The sequence below is a fragment of the Papaver somniferum genome, unplaced genomic scaffold (assembly GCF_003573695.1).
Source record: "Papaver somniferum cultivar HN1 unplaced genomic scaffold, ASM357369v1 unplaced-scaffold_132, whole genome shotgun sequence".
NCBI lineage: Eukaryota > Viridiplantae > Streptophyta > Magnoliopsida > Ranunculales > Papaveraceae > Papaver > Papaver somniferum.
Genome location: NW_020622381.1, coordinates 15,783,083 through 15,799,167, shown reverse-complemented (window position 1 = coordinate 15,799,167; position 16,085 = coordinate 15,783,083). Strand labels below are relative to the sequence as shown.

General features: G+C 39.0%; 5 protein-coding genes and 1 long non-coding RNA gene across 6 annotated transcripts; 3 read left to right on the top strand and 3 right to left on the bottom strand.

Moving 5' to 3' along the window:
• The first annotated feature begins 512 nt into the window (after positions 1-512).
• LOC113332859 lies at positions 513-1,486 on the top strand. Its single transcript, XM_026579358.1, has 2 exons — positions 513-797; positions 877-1,486. The coding sequence occupies exons 1-2, from the start codon at positions 513-515 to the stop codon at positions 1,474-1,476; spliced, it is 885 nt and encodes a 294-aa protein (XP_026435143.1). The 3' UTR covers positions 1,477-1,486.
• Positions 1,487-1,645: 159 nt separating this feature from the next.
• LOC113332858 lies at positions 1,646-6,259 on the bottom strand. The gene is made up of 8 exons (XM_026579357.1): positions 6,133-6,259; positions 4,576-5,532; positions 4,238-4,495; positions 3,806-4,135; positions 3,443-3,733; positions 3,234-3,244; positions 2,405-2,893; positions 1,646-2,033 (listed from the first exon to the last, which is right to left on the bottom strand). The coding sequence occupies exons 2-8, from the start codon at positions 5,530-5,532 to the stop codon at positions 1,646-1,648; spliced, it is 2,724 nt and encodes a 907-aa protein (XP_026435142.1). The 5' UTR covers positions 6,133-6,259.
• A 1,492-nt stretch (positions 6,260-7,751) lies between these two features.
• LOC113332855 lies at positions 7,752-8,468 on the top strand. The gene is made up of 2 exons (XM_026579356.1): positions 7,752-8,071; positions 8,151-8,468. Exons 1-2 carry the CDS (start codon positions 7,787-7,789, stop codon positions 8,466-8,468), a joined length of 603 nt encoding a protein of 200 aa, XP_026435141.1. The 5' UTR covers positions 7,752-7,786.
• A 2,448-nt stretch (positions 8,469-10,916) lies between these two features.
• On the bottom strand, positions 10,917-12,340 carry LOC113332854. The gene is made up of 4 exons (XM_026579355.1): positions 11,846-12,340; positions 11,508-11,765; positions 11,076-11,405; positions 10,917-11,003 (listed from the first exon to the last, which is right to left on the bottom strand). Exons 1-4 carry the CDS (start codon positions 12,338-12,340, stop codon positions 10,917-10,919), a joined length of 1,170 nt encoding a protein of 389 aa, XP_026435140.1.
• A 65-nt stretch (positions 12,341-12,405) lies between these two features.
• On the bottom strand, positions 12,406-13,672 carry LOC113332714. Its single transcript, XR_003351676.1, has 3 exons — positions 13,397-13,672; positions 12,549-12,802; positions 12,406-12,453 (listed from the first exon to the last, which is right to left on the bottom strand). It is a non-coding gene; the product is annotated as an uncharacterized LOC113332714 (long non-coding RNA).
• A 1,348-nt stretch (positions 13,673-15,020) lies between these two features.
• On the top strand, positions 15,021-15,737 carry LOC113332853. Its single transcript, XM_026579354.1, has 2 exons — positions 15,021-15,340; positions 15,420-15,737. The coding sequence occupies exons 1-2, from the start codon at positions 15,056-15,058 to the stop codon at positions 15,735-15,737; spliced, it is 603 nt and encodes a 200-aa protein (XP_026435139.1). The 5' UTR covers positions 15,021-15,055.
• Positions 15,738-16,085: the final 348 nt, after the last annotated feature.

Sequence of the window (16,085 nt, the reverse complement as noted above, 5' to 3'; positions counted from 1 at the left end):
CCCCATAGCAGGCGCAGTTATTAAACACGCCTGGGTTGGGCGCAATTATTAAAAACGCCCGGTCTGGGCGGATGTATTATGACCGTCTGTCGAAGACGCATGTATTATGAACGTCTCACAGAGACGCATGTTTTACAAGCGTATGATCTAGACGCATGTATGAAGACCGTCTGTATTGGGCGCACGTAGAATGATCGTCTGTATGAGACGCATGTTTTATGAGCGTCTGGGATGGACGCACGTATTATGAGCGTTTGTTCGCAGCGCATGTATTACGGGCGTCTCTTACCAGGCGTAGAACCAGACGTGCGCCAACGGTTATATTTTGGAATTCTGATTTTGCAATTGATAACGGTTATATTTTGGAATTCTGATTTTGCAATTGATTTTCTGATTTTCCGACCATTTGATAGATTGCAACGGTTCTTTCGTATATCTATATATAGCATTTGACAAATTTATTTCTGCATAATCTTATCATTTATAATTTCTATTTCAAGAAATATAGAAATATGGCACCACGCGGTCCCAATTTTACAACAGAAGAAGATACAATGATATGTAGAATCCATTTAGCCATATCTCAAGATTCTGCTACCGGAACCGATCAACCAGAAAGAGTATTATGGAGTCGGATCAAAGATAAGTTGGAAGAAGCCCTGCCTTGTAAACCAAAACGTACTTGGACTTCTATCCAGAGTCGATTTCAGGGAATAAGTAGACAGGTTTCACTTTATTCTGCAAAAGTGTTGGAAGTTGATGGTGAATATCATAACGGATGGAATGAAGTCTTGAGGGTAAGTAATCGTCAATTTTTGCACCCTTAATAATTATATACATGTAATTGGAACTGATGAGTATTGAAAATAATAACAGGTTGAAGAGATAAGAAAGCGATTCAAAGAAAGTAATGGTAACAAAAAATTTAAGCACGAAGAGTGCTACGAAATTCTAAAAGATAGTATCAAATATTCAGGACGGTCGACGTTTGTGTTTGATTCAGGCCAAGAAATGGAAGATTCTCAGAGTGGTGAGGAAAACGCTGATATTGAGGAAACAATTCCAGGCGAGTCCAGTGATGATCTAGATATTGGAGATATAGAGAACACACGTAAGCGTCAGTTGGGGAAGAAAGCATCGAAACAACTAAAGAAAACAGGGAGAGCAAAATCCAATGCCCAGGAGGAAATGCTAGAGGATATAATTAAGGAGCAGCAAAGTTTCAATGAACATTACAAAGCACAATCACTAATGAAGATGGGACAGAGACAAGCTGAGTTTGAAGCAATACAAGCTAAGTCTGCGGCAAAGTTTGCGGCGAAACAAGCTAGGCAAGAAAAACTCGATTTAAAGAAAGAAGCGGACGATGACTTGGCCATAATGTTGAAGGATGTCTCTACATTGGACCCTGTAACAAGAGAGTACTTCGAACTTCGAAAGATGGAAATACTACAACGCAAAAGAAACCAATCTTAAAGCATGACCGAATTAGTTGAACCTTAATATTTATCATTAATAAAAAATTAGTGAGTTTTAGTCAATTTTAGTGAATTTTAATTTTTATATGATAAATAGTACATTAGTAAGCAACGTTACAACATATTTTCCGATGAAGAAATACGATACAACATATTTCCATCCCAACTTAATAATTATCTCCAAAATTTGACCATATGTGTTCGATTAAATCTTGACGCAAGCGAAAATGTGTTTCTTTATTGTGTATAGCATGACGCCGATGTGCAGCTCTCATTCTGGAAAGTTCCTCAGTACCTACCCTCGATATATTCACCGGTGCCGACCTGCTACGTGAGTCATATTCATGTGGCCAATCACCGGGAAGACGCTCATCCTCCACTATCATATTATGTAAAATAATAACCGTTTTCATTATATAGGCAAGCACATCCGGGTTCCACATTCGTGCAGGTTGTTTGACAATGGCAAATTGTTGTTGCAGTACACCAAATCCACGCTCTACATCTTTCCGTGCTCCCTCTTGCATCGATGAAAATTTATATTTTTCGGTGTATCTGGTTGTTTAATGGCCATCACAATAGTAGCAATCTGTGGATAAATGCCATCACCGAGATAATATCCCATATCATATGCATGCCCGTTTACTTCAAAGTTCACCGGTGGTGTTTTCCCGTTGATAAGTTTTCGAAAAATATAAGAACGATTCATTACATTAATATCATTGCAGGAGCCGGGCATACCAAAAAACGCATGCCAAAACCAGAGATCATGTGACACCACTGCCTCTAGCACAATACTTTCACTCCCTTTATACGCGGTGTATACTCCTGATTCTGCTGACGGACATCTATCCCATTTCCAATGCATACAATCCACGCTCCCCAGCATCCCAGGAAATCCCCTGTCTTTGTTTTCTTTCAGCAACAGTTCAACATCACCCGCAGTTGGTGAGCGTAAATATTCTTTCCCATATAATACCACAATCGTCTTGCAAAACCGACGGGTTGCTTCTAAAACGGTGGTTTCTCCAATGCGTAAATACTCATCTATTGCATCTGCTGCACATCCATAAGCTAACATTCGGATTGCTGCAGTTACTTTCTGATGAGGGGATAATCCAAGAATGCCACAAGCATCTCTTTTTTGAGCAAAATAAGGATTTCTAGACACCACATCTGCCAATATTCGGTTGAACAATTCTCGCCGCATTCTGAATCTCCTACGAAATATGTTAGCTGGGTAGGTGGGGTTGTCAGAAAAGTAGTCATTCCAGAGAAGTATATCTCCGGCTTCACGATTTCTTGGTATTTTTATACGAGTATGAGACCATGTCATACTTGTAATGGCAGTTCCCAAACTAACTGCTAGATTATTTCGGCTCAATGCAACCGCATCTTCATCTGATGAGTAAAAGCTGTTATCAGAGATCGCAGAAGAAGAAGTAGAAGAAAATTCGGAGTCCGAAGAAGAAGAAGATTCAGCGTTATTGTCACAGTATTCCATTGGAATGTATAGTTTGAGAAGTGATTGGGAGAGTTCGAAGAAGAAGAATATTTGCAGTGTTGGTTTGTATTCACCGAGATATGTAGTATTGGTTTTATAGACACATGATAGACACTTATGGCATTGCAGATTGAAAATGCGAGTGAAAAGAATTGACACTGCAAAGACTAAGACTAAGCTAAAAAGAAGCGACACTGACCGATTGAAAATGAAGGCTTAAAAAGAAATAACACTAATTAAACTACAAGTACCGAAACGGAGGCTGAAAAGAAATCAACATGTCAGAATGAAAATGGAGTCTGAAAATGGAGGCTAAAAAGTAACCCTATATAGAGATAAGATAGGATATTGTAGACTTACTGAAAACGGAGGTTATAAAGTACGTATCCAAAGTGGAGGCTAAAAAGTTACTTATTCATCAGTAGGAGTATGCGATGGTGTTTGCCGTGGTGGGATAAACGTCATTCTCGGGGGGGTTAACAGACGACATTGTTGATGCTTGACTCACTGGAGCCCACACCGCTGGTGGGATAGTTTCAGAAAAACTGCCGAATCCAATAGGGGGACGCGGCGTTTGTTGCATACGGAATTGCATCTGATCCTCCAGGTAATTGTTACGAGCTGCAAGGCCTCGTATTACTTCATCTTTTGCCTTTAAACGTATCATCCTGTCTTCCGTTTCATATAATACAAACTCGCGAAACGCACGATTAAAATCGGCATGTTCTTGAACCAGATTATAAGCTTCAGGCTGTCGTTTAAAAAAAAATAATTAAGAAATGAGATTACCATATATTTTAATATAATGACGGGATGTACTTACGTATGATAATTGTTGTGGTGGTGGAATAGGTACATGCTGAGCAGGTCGTTGAATAAGGTGTTTAACACGGTCACCATCAACCCCGTGTAATTCAACTACCCAATCGACTTTGGTCACGAATTGATGGAAGTTAGTTACATGTCGCCAATATCGCAGATACATATTATATGAAACAGCTTTCACAAACATATTTGCATCTACCCATCCAGCTTCTTTCACAAGTTTTGCTTTCTCATGACTGACCTCGCCAATTTTAAATGGTGGATTTCTAGGAATTCCAAAAGTAGGATGATTTTGCCTCCAAGATCGTTCTCCTAGGTACCACATATTCTGTCAAATTACCAGTAATCAGAGAAAATAAGTTCTTCAACTTAGGATAAAATGATAACTTTGAAGTAATAATGTTCATATAAAAACAAAGTACTAACTGACCTTGCCAATCCAAGTAAATATAACCCTTTTGTTTGAAAGCTCCACAGCCCTGCGACCAACATCAGAGTCAAGAACACCAATGGCGGATTCCCACGGTCTCCATGTCACGATGTCTGCAGTCAACTGATTAAGCGCATTCCTACAGTGAACAATATCGATAGTCTTTTTCTTCGCTTTCCACCGGGAAGTTCTTGGCCATTTTTCTTCACTAGTTGGGTCGCACGGTCTACATATGCCCAGATATTCATATCCCCAAAACTACTCCATCATAACCAACCAAATAAATCAACTGCCAAAAAATATACATTTAAATGAAATAAAAATAAATAATAATTTACCTCTAATATTTGGAACGGCCCAGTTAATGACTTCTGTCCCCTACCAGATGCGTTGAGTGCCACATACAATTTTGCAAAAGCAGGACCACCCCAGTCATACATATCAACTGCATTTAGATCCTCAAAAGCAGCTAACCAAGCCGCATCAATGTAGTTCTTTGCATTGGAAAAGAAAAAATTTCCCAAAACATACATAAAAAAGGCCCTCGCCACTTTTTCTGCAAGTTTGTCATCCAAATTAGCTGCAACCAAGATATCTTCTTTGAAATACGTAGTCAAAAATTTAATTGTGATTGCATCTGAAATCCACTGTGCCGGGGGGCGTTTTTTTCCAGAGATTGGGGGATCTTCATAATCTAAGGGTTCTTCTATTTCTGGAAAAACATGCTCACGGACATAATCAAATTTGTACTTGACTGGGTTATACGGAACATCATCCCCAATTCCAATACTCAATCCTGTCAACACTACCCAATCAAGCGGCGTGAATCCCATTTCACCAAAAGGGAAGTGAAAAGTATGCGTTGTATCCCACCAACGTTCAACAAGATAATCAATCACTGGGTGTGATGCTTCTCCTATTTCCATGGCTAATAAACGTCCCCATCCTGCCTTGTCGATAATGTATTTAATTTTTGGACTATGTTTTGTTATCTCCTTATAATAAACAATGACCGAAAAGAGTGAACCACGATGTTGGTACCTGAATTTTGGATCGCTTGAATATGTAATATCTGTAGAAGCGTGTTTGTCACTATCTTCCAGGCAATTGTAGTTATCTAGGGATACCACGGACGGTGTTGTTTCATCTTCGCTATCTTCATCGAACCCGGTATCTGGAACTTCCAAATCTCCAACATTAGGGTCTATTTCAGGCTCCATTGGACCTTTACCTTTGCGTTTCTTATTATTCATCTTTTTTCCTTGTGCAAATCTCGACGTTATTCTGCTCAACATCTGAGCACGATATAAAATACAAGTTAGTAATTGTTTTTTCTGAGTTTACAGCATCCATAGAAGCATCATATTCTATTCTAAATTATAGAAGATCAAAAAAATTTACAGTAAAGATTTTTTTTATTTACTTACAGTATAGAAGATCAAAATTTTTTAAAGTAAATAAATACGAAAATTACATTAAACGAGTTTGAATCTCACTACATACACCGTCTATATCACAGAACTGTTTAAAATTTTGTATCTCCCCTTGTGTGAGCAACAACAATACATGTTTAATGGATTTGAGTGAACTACTACAGGTGATAAATTAGAATTATTGTATTCTATCAATCATGTTACAGTGTGTTATTTCGCTATTAGATGATGATGCGGAAGTATATAACTAATCAAACAAACAAACTAATCAAACAAACAGTAATCAAACAAACAGTAATCAAATAAACAGTACATAATCAAACAAACAGTAACCTCACGGTATGCTTAATGAAATCAACATGCAATCCACCGATTCCACCCAAACACAGCCTAATTAATCGTAACTTTAATCTTTAATCAAATTATCCAACCAAAAACAGATTACCCCAAAACAAACCATACCTTTAATCTTCAATCAAATTTGCCCGCACCCGATTAACGAATAAGATTAGTCGTTTCTTTCACAAGAACTCGTTTCTCCGCACCCAATCAAATGGCCGTCACATGAGATTTAGGTATTGCCCTAGATTTTTACTTAGGTTTCGTCGTTTTTTTTCTTCTGTAAAAACGTAGGTTATGTAAAAAGAGGAGGAGAAGAGGATAAAAGAAGTATATATTCAGACGCTCTTTCTAAAAGCGCCCCACACAAACGCTATTTCTGTGCACGCCCCATCGAAACGCACTTATTAACAACGTCCCAACTAGACGCACTTATTAACAACGTCCTAACCAGACGCACTTATTAAAAACGTCCCAACCAGACGCCTCTTTCATGCACGCCCCACACAGACGCTTCTTCAATGCACGCCCCATTCAGACGCTCCTTCTATAAACGCCCCAATCAAACGCATCTTGTATAAACGTCTCACCCAGACGCATAAGCCATTAACGCCCGAAACATACGCACTTTATATCTCCGTATGAATGGGACGCACTTTTAATCCCCGTCCCTGTAGACGCACTTTCATCCCCGTCCCATATCCGGCGTTAATTATACCTACGCCTCAATCAAACGCGCATTATACCTACGTTTCACTCAAACGCATAATATAAAGCCGCCTAATCAACAAACGTGAATATAATTTCCGTCTGACATCGGGCGTGTGTATAAGTTACGCTTCACCAAATTTGGTGTTCTACCACTGCGCTTGAACACCCAGAATACCAAATTTTTTTGGTTTTTAGTCTTACTTTTGGTATTTGGTCCGTCTCATGCTGTGGTTGCTCTTAGAGCCACCACAGTGGTGACCAAATTTGGGGACTATACCCAAATTTGGTCCCTAATTCATCCGTAATGTAACGGACTAAAACCATATTTAGTCTGGTTTATTAGGGTTTGCGACCAAATGTGGTCGCCAACCCAGACTAAAAACATCAATAGTGGGACGGAAGTATAGTGGGCGTATGATTTCAGACGGAAGTATAATGAGCGCTTCACATGGGGCGTACGTATAAATAACGTATGATATTGGGACGGAAGTATAGTGGGCGTATTAGTTAAGCGTTATTATAAACACCGCCGGGCTATACGTAGATAAAACCTACGCCCCATAGCAGGCGCAGTTATTAAACACGCCTGGGTTGGGCGCAGTTATTAAAAACGCCCGGTCTGGGCGGATGTATTATGACCGTCTGTCGCGAAGACGATATTATGAACGTCTCACAGAGACGCATGTTTTACGAGCGTATGATCTAGGCGCATGTATGACGACCGTCTGTATTGGGCGCACGTAGAATGATCGTTGTATGAGACGCATGTTTTATGAGCGTCTGGGATGGACGCACGTATTATGAGCGTTTGTTCGCAGCGCATGTATTACGGGCGTCTCTTACCAGGCGTAGAACCAGACGTGCGCCAACGGTTATATTTTGGAATTCTGATTTTGCAATTGATAACGGTTATATTTTGGAATTCTGATTTTGCAATTGATTTTCTGATTTTCCGACCGTTTGATAGATTGCAACGGTTCTTTCGTATATCTATATATAGCATTTGACAAATTTATTTCTGCATAATCTTATCATTTATAATTTCTATTTCAAGAAATATAGAAATATGGCACCACGCGGTCCCAATTTTACAACAGAAGAAGATACAATGATATGTAGAATCCATTTAGCCATATCTCAAGATTCTGCTACCGGAACCGATCAACCAGAAAGAGTATTATGGAGTCGGATCAAAGATAAGTTGGAAGAAGCCCTGCCTTGTAAACCAAAACGTACTTGGACTTCTATCCAGAGTCGATTTCAGGGAATAAGTAGACAGGTTTCACTTTATTCTGCAAAAGTGTTGGAAGTTGATGGTGAATATCATAGCGGATGGAATGAAGTCTTGAGGGTAAGTAATCGTCAATTTTTGCACCCTTAATAATTATATACATGTAATTGGAACTGATGAGTATTGAAAATAATAACAGGTTGAAGAGATAAGAAAGCGATTCAAAGAAAGTAATGGTAACAAAAAATTTAAGCACGAAGAGTGCTACGAAATTCTAAAAGATAGTATCAAATATTCAGGACGGTCGACGTTTGTGTTTGATTCAGGCCAAGAAATGGAAGATTCTCAGAGTGGTGAGGAAAACGCTGATATTGAGGAAACAATTCCAGGCGAGTCCAGTGATGATCTAGATATTGGAGATATAGAGAACACACGTAAGCGTCAGTTGGGGAAGAAAGCATCGAAACAACTAAAAAAACAGGGAGAGCAAAATCCAATGCCCAGGAGGAAATGCTAGAGGATATAATTAAGGAGCAGCAAAGTTTCAATGAACATTACAAAGCACAATCACTAATGAAGATGGGACAGAGACAAGCTGAGTTTGAAGCAATACAAGCTAAGTCTGCGGCAAAGTTTGCGGCGAAACAAGCTAGGCAAGAAAAACTCGATTTAAAGAAAGAAGCGGACGATGACTTGGCCATAATGTTGAAGGATGTCTCTACATTGGACCTGTAACAAGAGAGTACTTCGAACTTCGAAAGATGGAAATACTACAACGCAAAAGAAACCAATCTTAAAGCATGACCGAATTAGTTGAACCTTAATATTTATCATTAATAAAAAAATTAGTGAGTTTTAGTCAATTTTAGTGAATTTTAATTTTTATATGATAAATAGTACATTAGTAAGCAACGTTACAACATATTTTCCGATGAAATACGATACAACATATTTCCATCCCAACTTAATAATTATCTCCAAAATTTGACCATATGTGTTCGATTAAATCTTGACGCAAGCGAAAATGTGTTTCTTTATTGTGTATAGCATGACGCCGATGTGCAGCTCTCATTCTGGAAAGTTCCTCAGTACCTACCCTCGATATATTCACCGGTGCCGACCTGCTACGTGAGTCATATTCATGTGGCCAATCACCGGGAAGACGCTCATCCTCCACTATCATATTATGTAAAATAATAACCGTTTTCATTATATAGGCAAGCACATCCGGGTTCCACATTCGTGCAGGTTGTTTGACAATGGCAAATTGTTGTTGCAGTACACCAAATCCACGCTCTACATCTTTCCGTGCTCCCTCTTGCATCGATGAAAATTTATATTTTTTCGGTGTATCTGGTTGTTTAATGGCCATCACAATAGTAGCAATCTGTGGATAAATGCCATCACCGAGATAATATCCCATATCATATGCATGCCCGTTTACTTCAAAGTTCACCGGTGGTGTTTTCCCGTTGATAAGTTTTCGAAAAATATAAGAACGATTCATTACATTAATATCATTGCAGGAGCCGGGCATACCAAAAAACGCATGCCAAAACCAGAGATCATGTGACACCACTGCCTCTAGCACAATACTTTCACTCCCTTTATACGCGGTGTATACTCCTGATTCTGCTGACGGACATCTATCCCATTTCCAATGCATACAATCCACGCTCCCCAGCATCCCAGGAAATCCCCTGTCTTTGTTTTCTTTCAGCAACAGTTCAACATCACCCGCAGTTGGTGAGCGTAAATATTCTTTCCCATATAATACCACAATCGTCTTGCAAAACCGACGGGTTGCTTCTAAAACGGTGGTTTCTCCAATGCGTAAATACTCATCTATTGCATCTGCTGCACATCCATAAGCTAACATTCGGATTGCTGCAGTTACTTTCTGATGAGGGGATAATCCAAGAATGCCACAAGCATCTCTTTTTTGAGCAAAATAAGGATTTCTAGACACCACATCTGCCAATATTCGGTTGAACAATTCTCGCCGCATTCTGAATCTCCTACGAAATATGTTAGCTGGGTAGGTGGGGTTGTCAGAAAAGTAGTCATTCCAGAGAAGTATATCTCCGGCTTCACGATTTCTTGGTATTTTTATACGAGTATGAGACCATGTCATACTTGTAATGGCAGTTCCCAAACTAACTGCTAGATTATTTCGGCTCAATGCAACCGCATCTTCATCTGATGAGTAAAAGCTGTTATCAGAGATCGCAGAAGAAGAAGTAGAAGAAAATTCGGAGTCCGAAGAAGAAGAAGATTCAGCGTTATTGTCACAGTATTCCATTGGAATGTATAGTTTGAGAAGTGATTGGGAGAGTTCGAAGAAGAAGAATATTTGCAGTGTTGGTTTGTATTCACCGAGATATGTAGTATTGGTTTTATAGACACATGATAGACACTTATGGCATTGCAGATTGAAAATGCGAGTGAAAAGAATTGACACTGCAAAGACTAAGACTAAGCTAAAAAGAAGCGACACTGACCGATTGAAAATGAAGGCTTAAAAAGAAATAACACTAATTAAACTACAAGTACCGAAACGGAGGCTGAAAAGAAATCAACATGTCAGAATGAAAATGGAGTCTGAAAATGGAGGCTAAAAAGTAACCCTATATAGAGATAAGATAGGATATTGTAGACTTACTGAAAACGGAGGTTATAAAGTACGTATCCAAAGTGGAGGCTAAAAAGTTACTTATTCATCAGTAGGAGTATGCGATGGTGTTTGCCGTGGTGGGATAAACGTCATTCTCGGAGGGGTTAACAGACGACATTGTTGATGCTTGACTCACTGGAGCCCACACCGCTGGTGGGATAGTTTCAGAAAAACTGCCGAATCCAATAGGGGGACGCGGCGTTTGTTGCATACGGAATTGCATCTGATCCTCCAGGTAATTGTTACGAGCTGCAAGGCCTCGTATTACTTCATCTTTTGCCTTTAAACGTATCATCCTGTCTTCCGTTTCATATAATACAAACTCGCGAAACGCACGATTAAAATCGGCATGTTCTTGAACAGATTATAAGCTTCAGGCTGTCGTTTAAAAAAAAATAATTAAGAAATGAGATTACCATATATTTTAATATAATGACGGGATGTACTTACGTATGATAATTGTTGTGGTGGTGGAATAGGTACATGCTGAGCAGGTCGTTGAATAAGGTGTTTAACACGGTCACCATCAACCCCGTGTAATTCAACTACCCAATCGACTTTGGTCACGAATTGATGGAAGTTAGTTACATGTCGCCAATATCGCAGATACATATTATATGAAACAGCTTTCACAAACATATTTGCATCTACCCATCCAGCTTCTTTCACAAGTTTTGCTTTCTCATGACTGACCTCGCCAATTTTAAATGGTGGATTTCTAGGAATTCCAAAAGTAGGATGATTTTGCCTCCAAGATCGTTCTCCTAGGTACCACATATTCTGTCAAATTACCAGTAATCAGAGAAAATAAGTTCTTCAACTTAGGATAAAATGATAACTTTGAAGTAATAATGTTCATATAAAAACAAAGTACTAACTGACCTTGCCAATCCAAGTAAATATAACCCTTTTGTTTGAAAGCTCCACAGCCCTGCGACCAACATCAGAGTCAAGAACACCAATGGCGGATTCCCACGGTCTCCATGTCACGATGTCTGCAGTCAACTGATTAAGCGCATTCCTACAGTGAACAATATCGATAGTCTTTTTCTTCGCTTTCCACCGGGAAGTTCTTGGCCATTTTTCTTCACTAGTTGGGTCGCACGGTCTACATATGCCCAGATATTCATATCCCCAAAACTACTCCATCATAACCAACCAAATAAATCAACTGCCAAAAAATATACATTTAAATGAAATAAAAATAAATAATAATTTACCTCTAATATTTGGAACAGCCCAGTTAATGACTTCTGTCCCCTACCAGATGCGTTGAGTGCCACATACAATTTTGCAAAAGCAGGACCACCCCAGTCATACATATCAACTGCATTTAGATCCTCAAAAGCAGCTAACCAAGCCGCATCAATGTAGTTCTTTGCATTGGAAAAGAAAAAATTTCCCAAAACATACATAAAAAAGGCCCTCGCCACTTTTTCTGCAAGTTTGTCATCCAAATTAGCTGCAACCAAGATATCTTCTTTGAAATACGTAGTCAAAAATTTAATTGTGATTGCATCTGAAATCCACTGTGCCGGGGGGCGTTTTTTTCCAGAGATTGGGGGATCTTCATAATCTAAGGGTTCTTCTATTTCTGGAAAAACATGCTCACGGACATAATCAAATTTGTACTTGACTGGGTTATACGGAACATCATCCCCAATTCCAATACTCAATCCTGTCAACACTACCCAATCAAGCGGCGTGAATCCCATTTCACCAAAAGGGAAGTGAAAAGTATGCGTTGTATCCCACCAACGTTCAACAATATAATCAATCACTGGGTGTGATGCTTCTCCTATTTCCATGGCTAATAAACGTCCCCATCCTGCCTTGTCGATAATGTATTTAATTTTTGGACTATGTTTTGTTATCTCATTATAATAAACAATGACCGAAAAGAGTGAACCACGATGTTGGTACCTGAATTTTGGATCGCTTGAATATGTAATATCTGTAGAAGCGTGTTTGTCACTATCTTCCAGGCAATTGTAGTTATCTAGGGATACCACGGACGGTGTTGTTTCATCTTCGCTATCTTCATCGAACCCGGTATCTGGAACTTCCAAATCTCCAACATTAGGGTCTATTTCAGGCTCCATTGGACCTTTACCTTTGCGTTTCTTATTATTCATCTTTTTTCCTTGTGCAAATCTCGACGTTATTCTGCTCAACATCTAAGCACGATATAAATACAAGTTAGTAATTGTTTTTTCTGAGTTTACAGCATCCATAAGAAGTTCTATTCTATATTATAGAAGATCAAAAAAATTTACAGTAAAGATTATTTTTTATTTACTTACAGTATAGAAGATCAAAATTTTTTAAAGTAAATAAATACGAAAATTACATTAAACGAGTTTGAATCTCACTACATACACCGTTTATATCACAGAACTGTTTAAAATTTTGTATCTCCCCTTGTGTGAGCAACAACAATACATGTTTAATGGATTTGAGTGAACTACTACAGGTGATAAATTAGAATTATTGTATTCTATCAATCATGTTACAGTGTGTTATTTCGCTATTAGATGATGATGCGGAAGTATATAACTAATCAAACAAACAAACTAATCAAACAAACAGTAATCAAACAAACAGTAATCAAATAAACAGTACATAATCAAACAAACAGTAACCTCACGGTATGCTTAATGAAATCAACATGCAATCCACCGATTCCACCCAAACACAGCCTAATTAATCGTAACTTTAATCTTTAATCAAATTATCCAACCAAAAACAGATTACCCCAAAACAAACCATACCTTTAATCTTCAATCAAATTTGCCCGCACCCGATTAACGAATAAGATTAGTCGTTTCTTTCACAAGAACTCGTTTCTCCGCACCCAATCAAATGGCCGTCACATGAGATTTAGGTATTGCCCTAGATTTTTACTTAGGTTTCGTCGTTTTTTTTTCTTCTGTAAAAACGTAGGTTATGTAAAAAGAGGAGGAGAAGAGGATAAAAGAAGTATATATTCAGACGCTCTTTCTAAAAGCGCCCCACACAAACGCTATTTCTGTGCACGCCCCATCGAAACGCACTTATTAACAACGTCCCAACTAGACGCACTTATTAACAACGTCCTAACCAGACGCACTTATTAAAAACGTCCCAACCAGACGCCTCTTTCATGCACGCCCCACACAGACGCTTCTTCAATGCACGCCCCATTCAGACGCTCCTTCTATAAACGCCCCAATCAAACGCATCTTGTATAAACGTCTCACCCAGACGCATAAGCCATTAACGCCCGAAACATACGCACTTTATATCTCCGTATGAATGGGACGCACTTTTAATCCCCGTCCCTGTAGACGCACTTTTCATCCCCGTCCCATATTCGGCGTTAATTATACCTACGCCTCAATCAAACGCGCATTATACCTACGTTTCACTCAAACGCATAATATAAAGCCGCCTAATCAACAAACGTGAATATAATTTCCGTCTGACATCGGGCGTGTGTATAAGTTACGCTTCACCAAATTTGGTGTTCTACCACTGCGCTTGAACACCCAGAATACCAAATTTTTTTGGTTTTTAGTCTTACTTTTGGTATTTGGTCCGTCTCATGGCTGTGGTTGCTCTTAGAGCCACCACAGTGGTGACCAAATTTGGGGACTATACCCAAATTTGGTCCCTAATTCATCCGTAATGTAACGGACTAAAACCATATTTAGTCTGGTTTATTAGGGTTTGCGACCAAATGTGGTCGCCAACCCAGACTAAAAACATCAATAGTGGGACGGAAGTATAGTGGGCGTATGATTTCAGACGGAAGTATAATGAGCGCTTCACATGGGGCGTACGTATAAATAACGTATGATATTGGGACGGAAGTATAGTGGGCGTATTAGTTAAGCGTTATTATAAACACCGCCGGGCTATACGTAGATAAAACCTACGCCCCATAGCAGGCGCAGTTATTAAACACGCCTGGGTTGGGCGCAGTTATTAAAAACGCCCGGTCTGGGCGGATGTATTATGACCGTCTGTCGAAGACGCATGTATTATGAACGTCTCACAGAGACGCATGTTTTACGAGCGTATGATCTAGGCGCATGTATGACGACCGTCTGTATTGGGCGCACGTAGAATGATCGTTTGTATGAGACGCATGTTTTATGAGCGTCTGGGATGGACGCACGTATTATGAGCGTTTGTTCGCAGCGCATGTATTACGGGCGTCTCTTACCAGGCGTAGAACCAGACGTGCGCCAACGGTTATATTTTGGAATTCTGATTTTGCAATTGATAACGGTTATATTTTGGAATTCTGATTTTGCAATTGATTTTCTGATTTTCCGACCGTTTGATAGATTGCAACGGTTCTTTCGTATATCTATATATAGCATTTGACAAATTTATTTCTGCATAATCTTATCATTTATAATTTCTATTTCAAGAAATATAGAAATATGGCACCACGCGGTCCCAATTTTACAACAGAAGAAGATACAATGATATGTAGAATCCATTTAGCCATATCTCAAGATTCTGCTACCGGAACCGATCAACCAGAAAGAGTATTATGGAGTCGGATCAAAGATAAGTTGGAAGAAGCCCTGCCTTGTAAACCAAAACGTACTTGGACTTCTATCCAGAGTCGATTTCAGGGAATAAGTAGACAGGTTTCACTTTATTCTGCAAAAGTGTTGGAAGTTGATGGTGAATATCATAGCGGATGGAATGAAGTCTTGAGGGTAAGTAATCGTCAATTTTTGCACCCTTAATAATTATATACATGTAATTGGAACTGATGAGTATTGAAAATAATAACAGGTTGAAGAGATAAGAAAGCGATTCAAAGAAAGTAATGGTAACAAAAAATTTAAGCACGAAGAGTGCTACGAAATTCTAAAAGATAGTATCAAATATTCAGGACGGTCGACGTTTGTGTTTGATTCAGGCCAAGAAATGGAAGATTCTCAGAGTGGTGAGGAAAACGCTGATATTGAGGAAACAATTCCAGGCGAGTCCAGTGATGATCTAGATATTGGAGATATAGAGAACACACGTAAGCGTCAGTTGGGGAAGAAAGCATCGAAACAACTAAAGAAAACAGGAGAGCAAAATCCAATGCCCAGGAGGAAATGCTAGAGGATATAATTAAGGAGCAGCAAAGTTTCAATGAACATTACAAAGCACAATCACTAATGAAGATGGGACAGAGACAAGCTGAGTTTGAAGCAATACAAGCTAAGTCTGCGGCAAAGTTTGCGGCGAAACAAGCTAGGCAAGAAAAACTCGATTTAAAGAAAGAAGCGGACGATGACTTGGCCATAATGTTGAAGGATGTCTCTACATTGGACCCTGTAACAAGAGAGTACTTCGAACTTCGAAAGATGGAAATACTACAACGCAAAAGAAACCAATCTTAAAGCATGACCGAATTAGTTGAACCTTAATATTTATCATTAATAAAAAAATTAGTGAGTTTTAGTCAAT

Bases quoted from the DNA above. Each gene is read 5' to 3' on its own strand.
- LOC113332859 (XM_026579358.1), top strand. From the start codon at position 513: ATGGCACCACGCGGTCCCAATTTTACAACAGAAGAAGATACAATGATA. The intron at 798-876 runs GTAAGTAATCGT...AAATAATAACAG, and splicing joins GATGGAATGAAGTCTTGAGG to GTTGAAGAGATAAGAAAGCG.
- LOC113332858 (XM_026579357.1), bottom strand. From the start codon at position 5,532: ATGTTGAGCAGAATAACGTCGAGATTTGCACAAGGAAAAAAGATGAAT. The intron at 4,496-4,575 runs GTAAATTATTAT...ATGATGGAGTAG, and splicing joins GGCCGTTCCAAATATTAGAG to TTTTGGGGATATGAATATCT. The intron at 4,136-4,237 runs GTCAGTTAGTAC...GTAATTTGACAG, and splicing joins TATTTACTTGGATTGGCAAG to AATATGTGGTACCTAGGAGA.
- LOC113332855 (XM_026579356.1), top strand. From the start codon at position 7,787: ATGGCACCACGCGGTCCCAATTTTACAACAGAAGAAGATACAATGATA. The intron at 8,072-8,150 runs GTAAGTAATCGT...AAATAATAACAG, and splicing joins GATGGAATGAAGTCTTGAGG to GTTGAAGAGATAAGAAAGCG.
- LOC113332854 (XM_026579355.1), bottom strand. From the start codon at position 12,340: ATGGGATTCACGCCGCTTGATTGGGTAGTGTTGACAGGATTGAGTATT. The intron at 11,766-11,845 runs GTAAATTATTAT...ATGATGGAGTAG, and splicing joins GGCTGTTCCAAATATTAGAG to TTTTGGGGATATGAATATCT. The intron at 11,406-11,507 runs GTCAGTTAGTAC...GTAATTTGACAG, and splicing joins TATTTACTTGGATTGGCAAG to AATATGTGGTACCTAGGAGA.
- LOC113332853 (XM_026579354.1), top strand. From the start codon at position 15,056: ATGGCACCACGCGGTCCCAATTTTACAACAGAAGAAGATACAATGATA. The intron at 15,341-15,419 runs GTAAGTAATCGT...AAATAATAACAG, and splicing joins GATGGAATGAAGTCTTGAGG to GTTGAAGAGATAAGAAAGCG.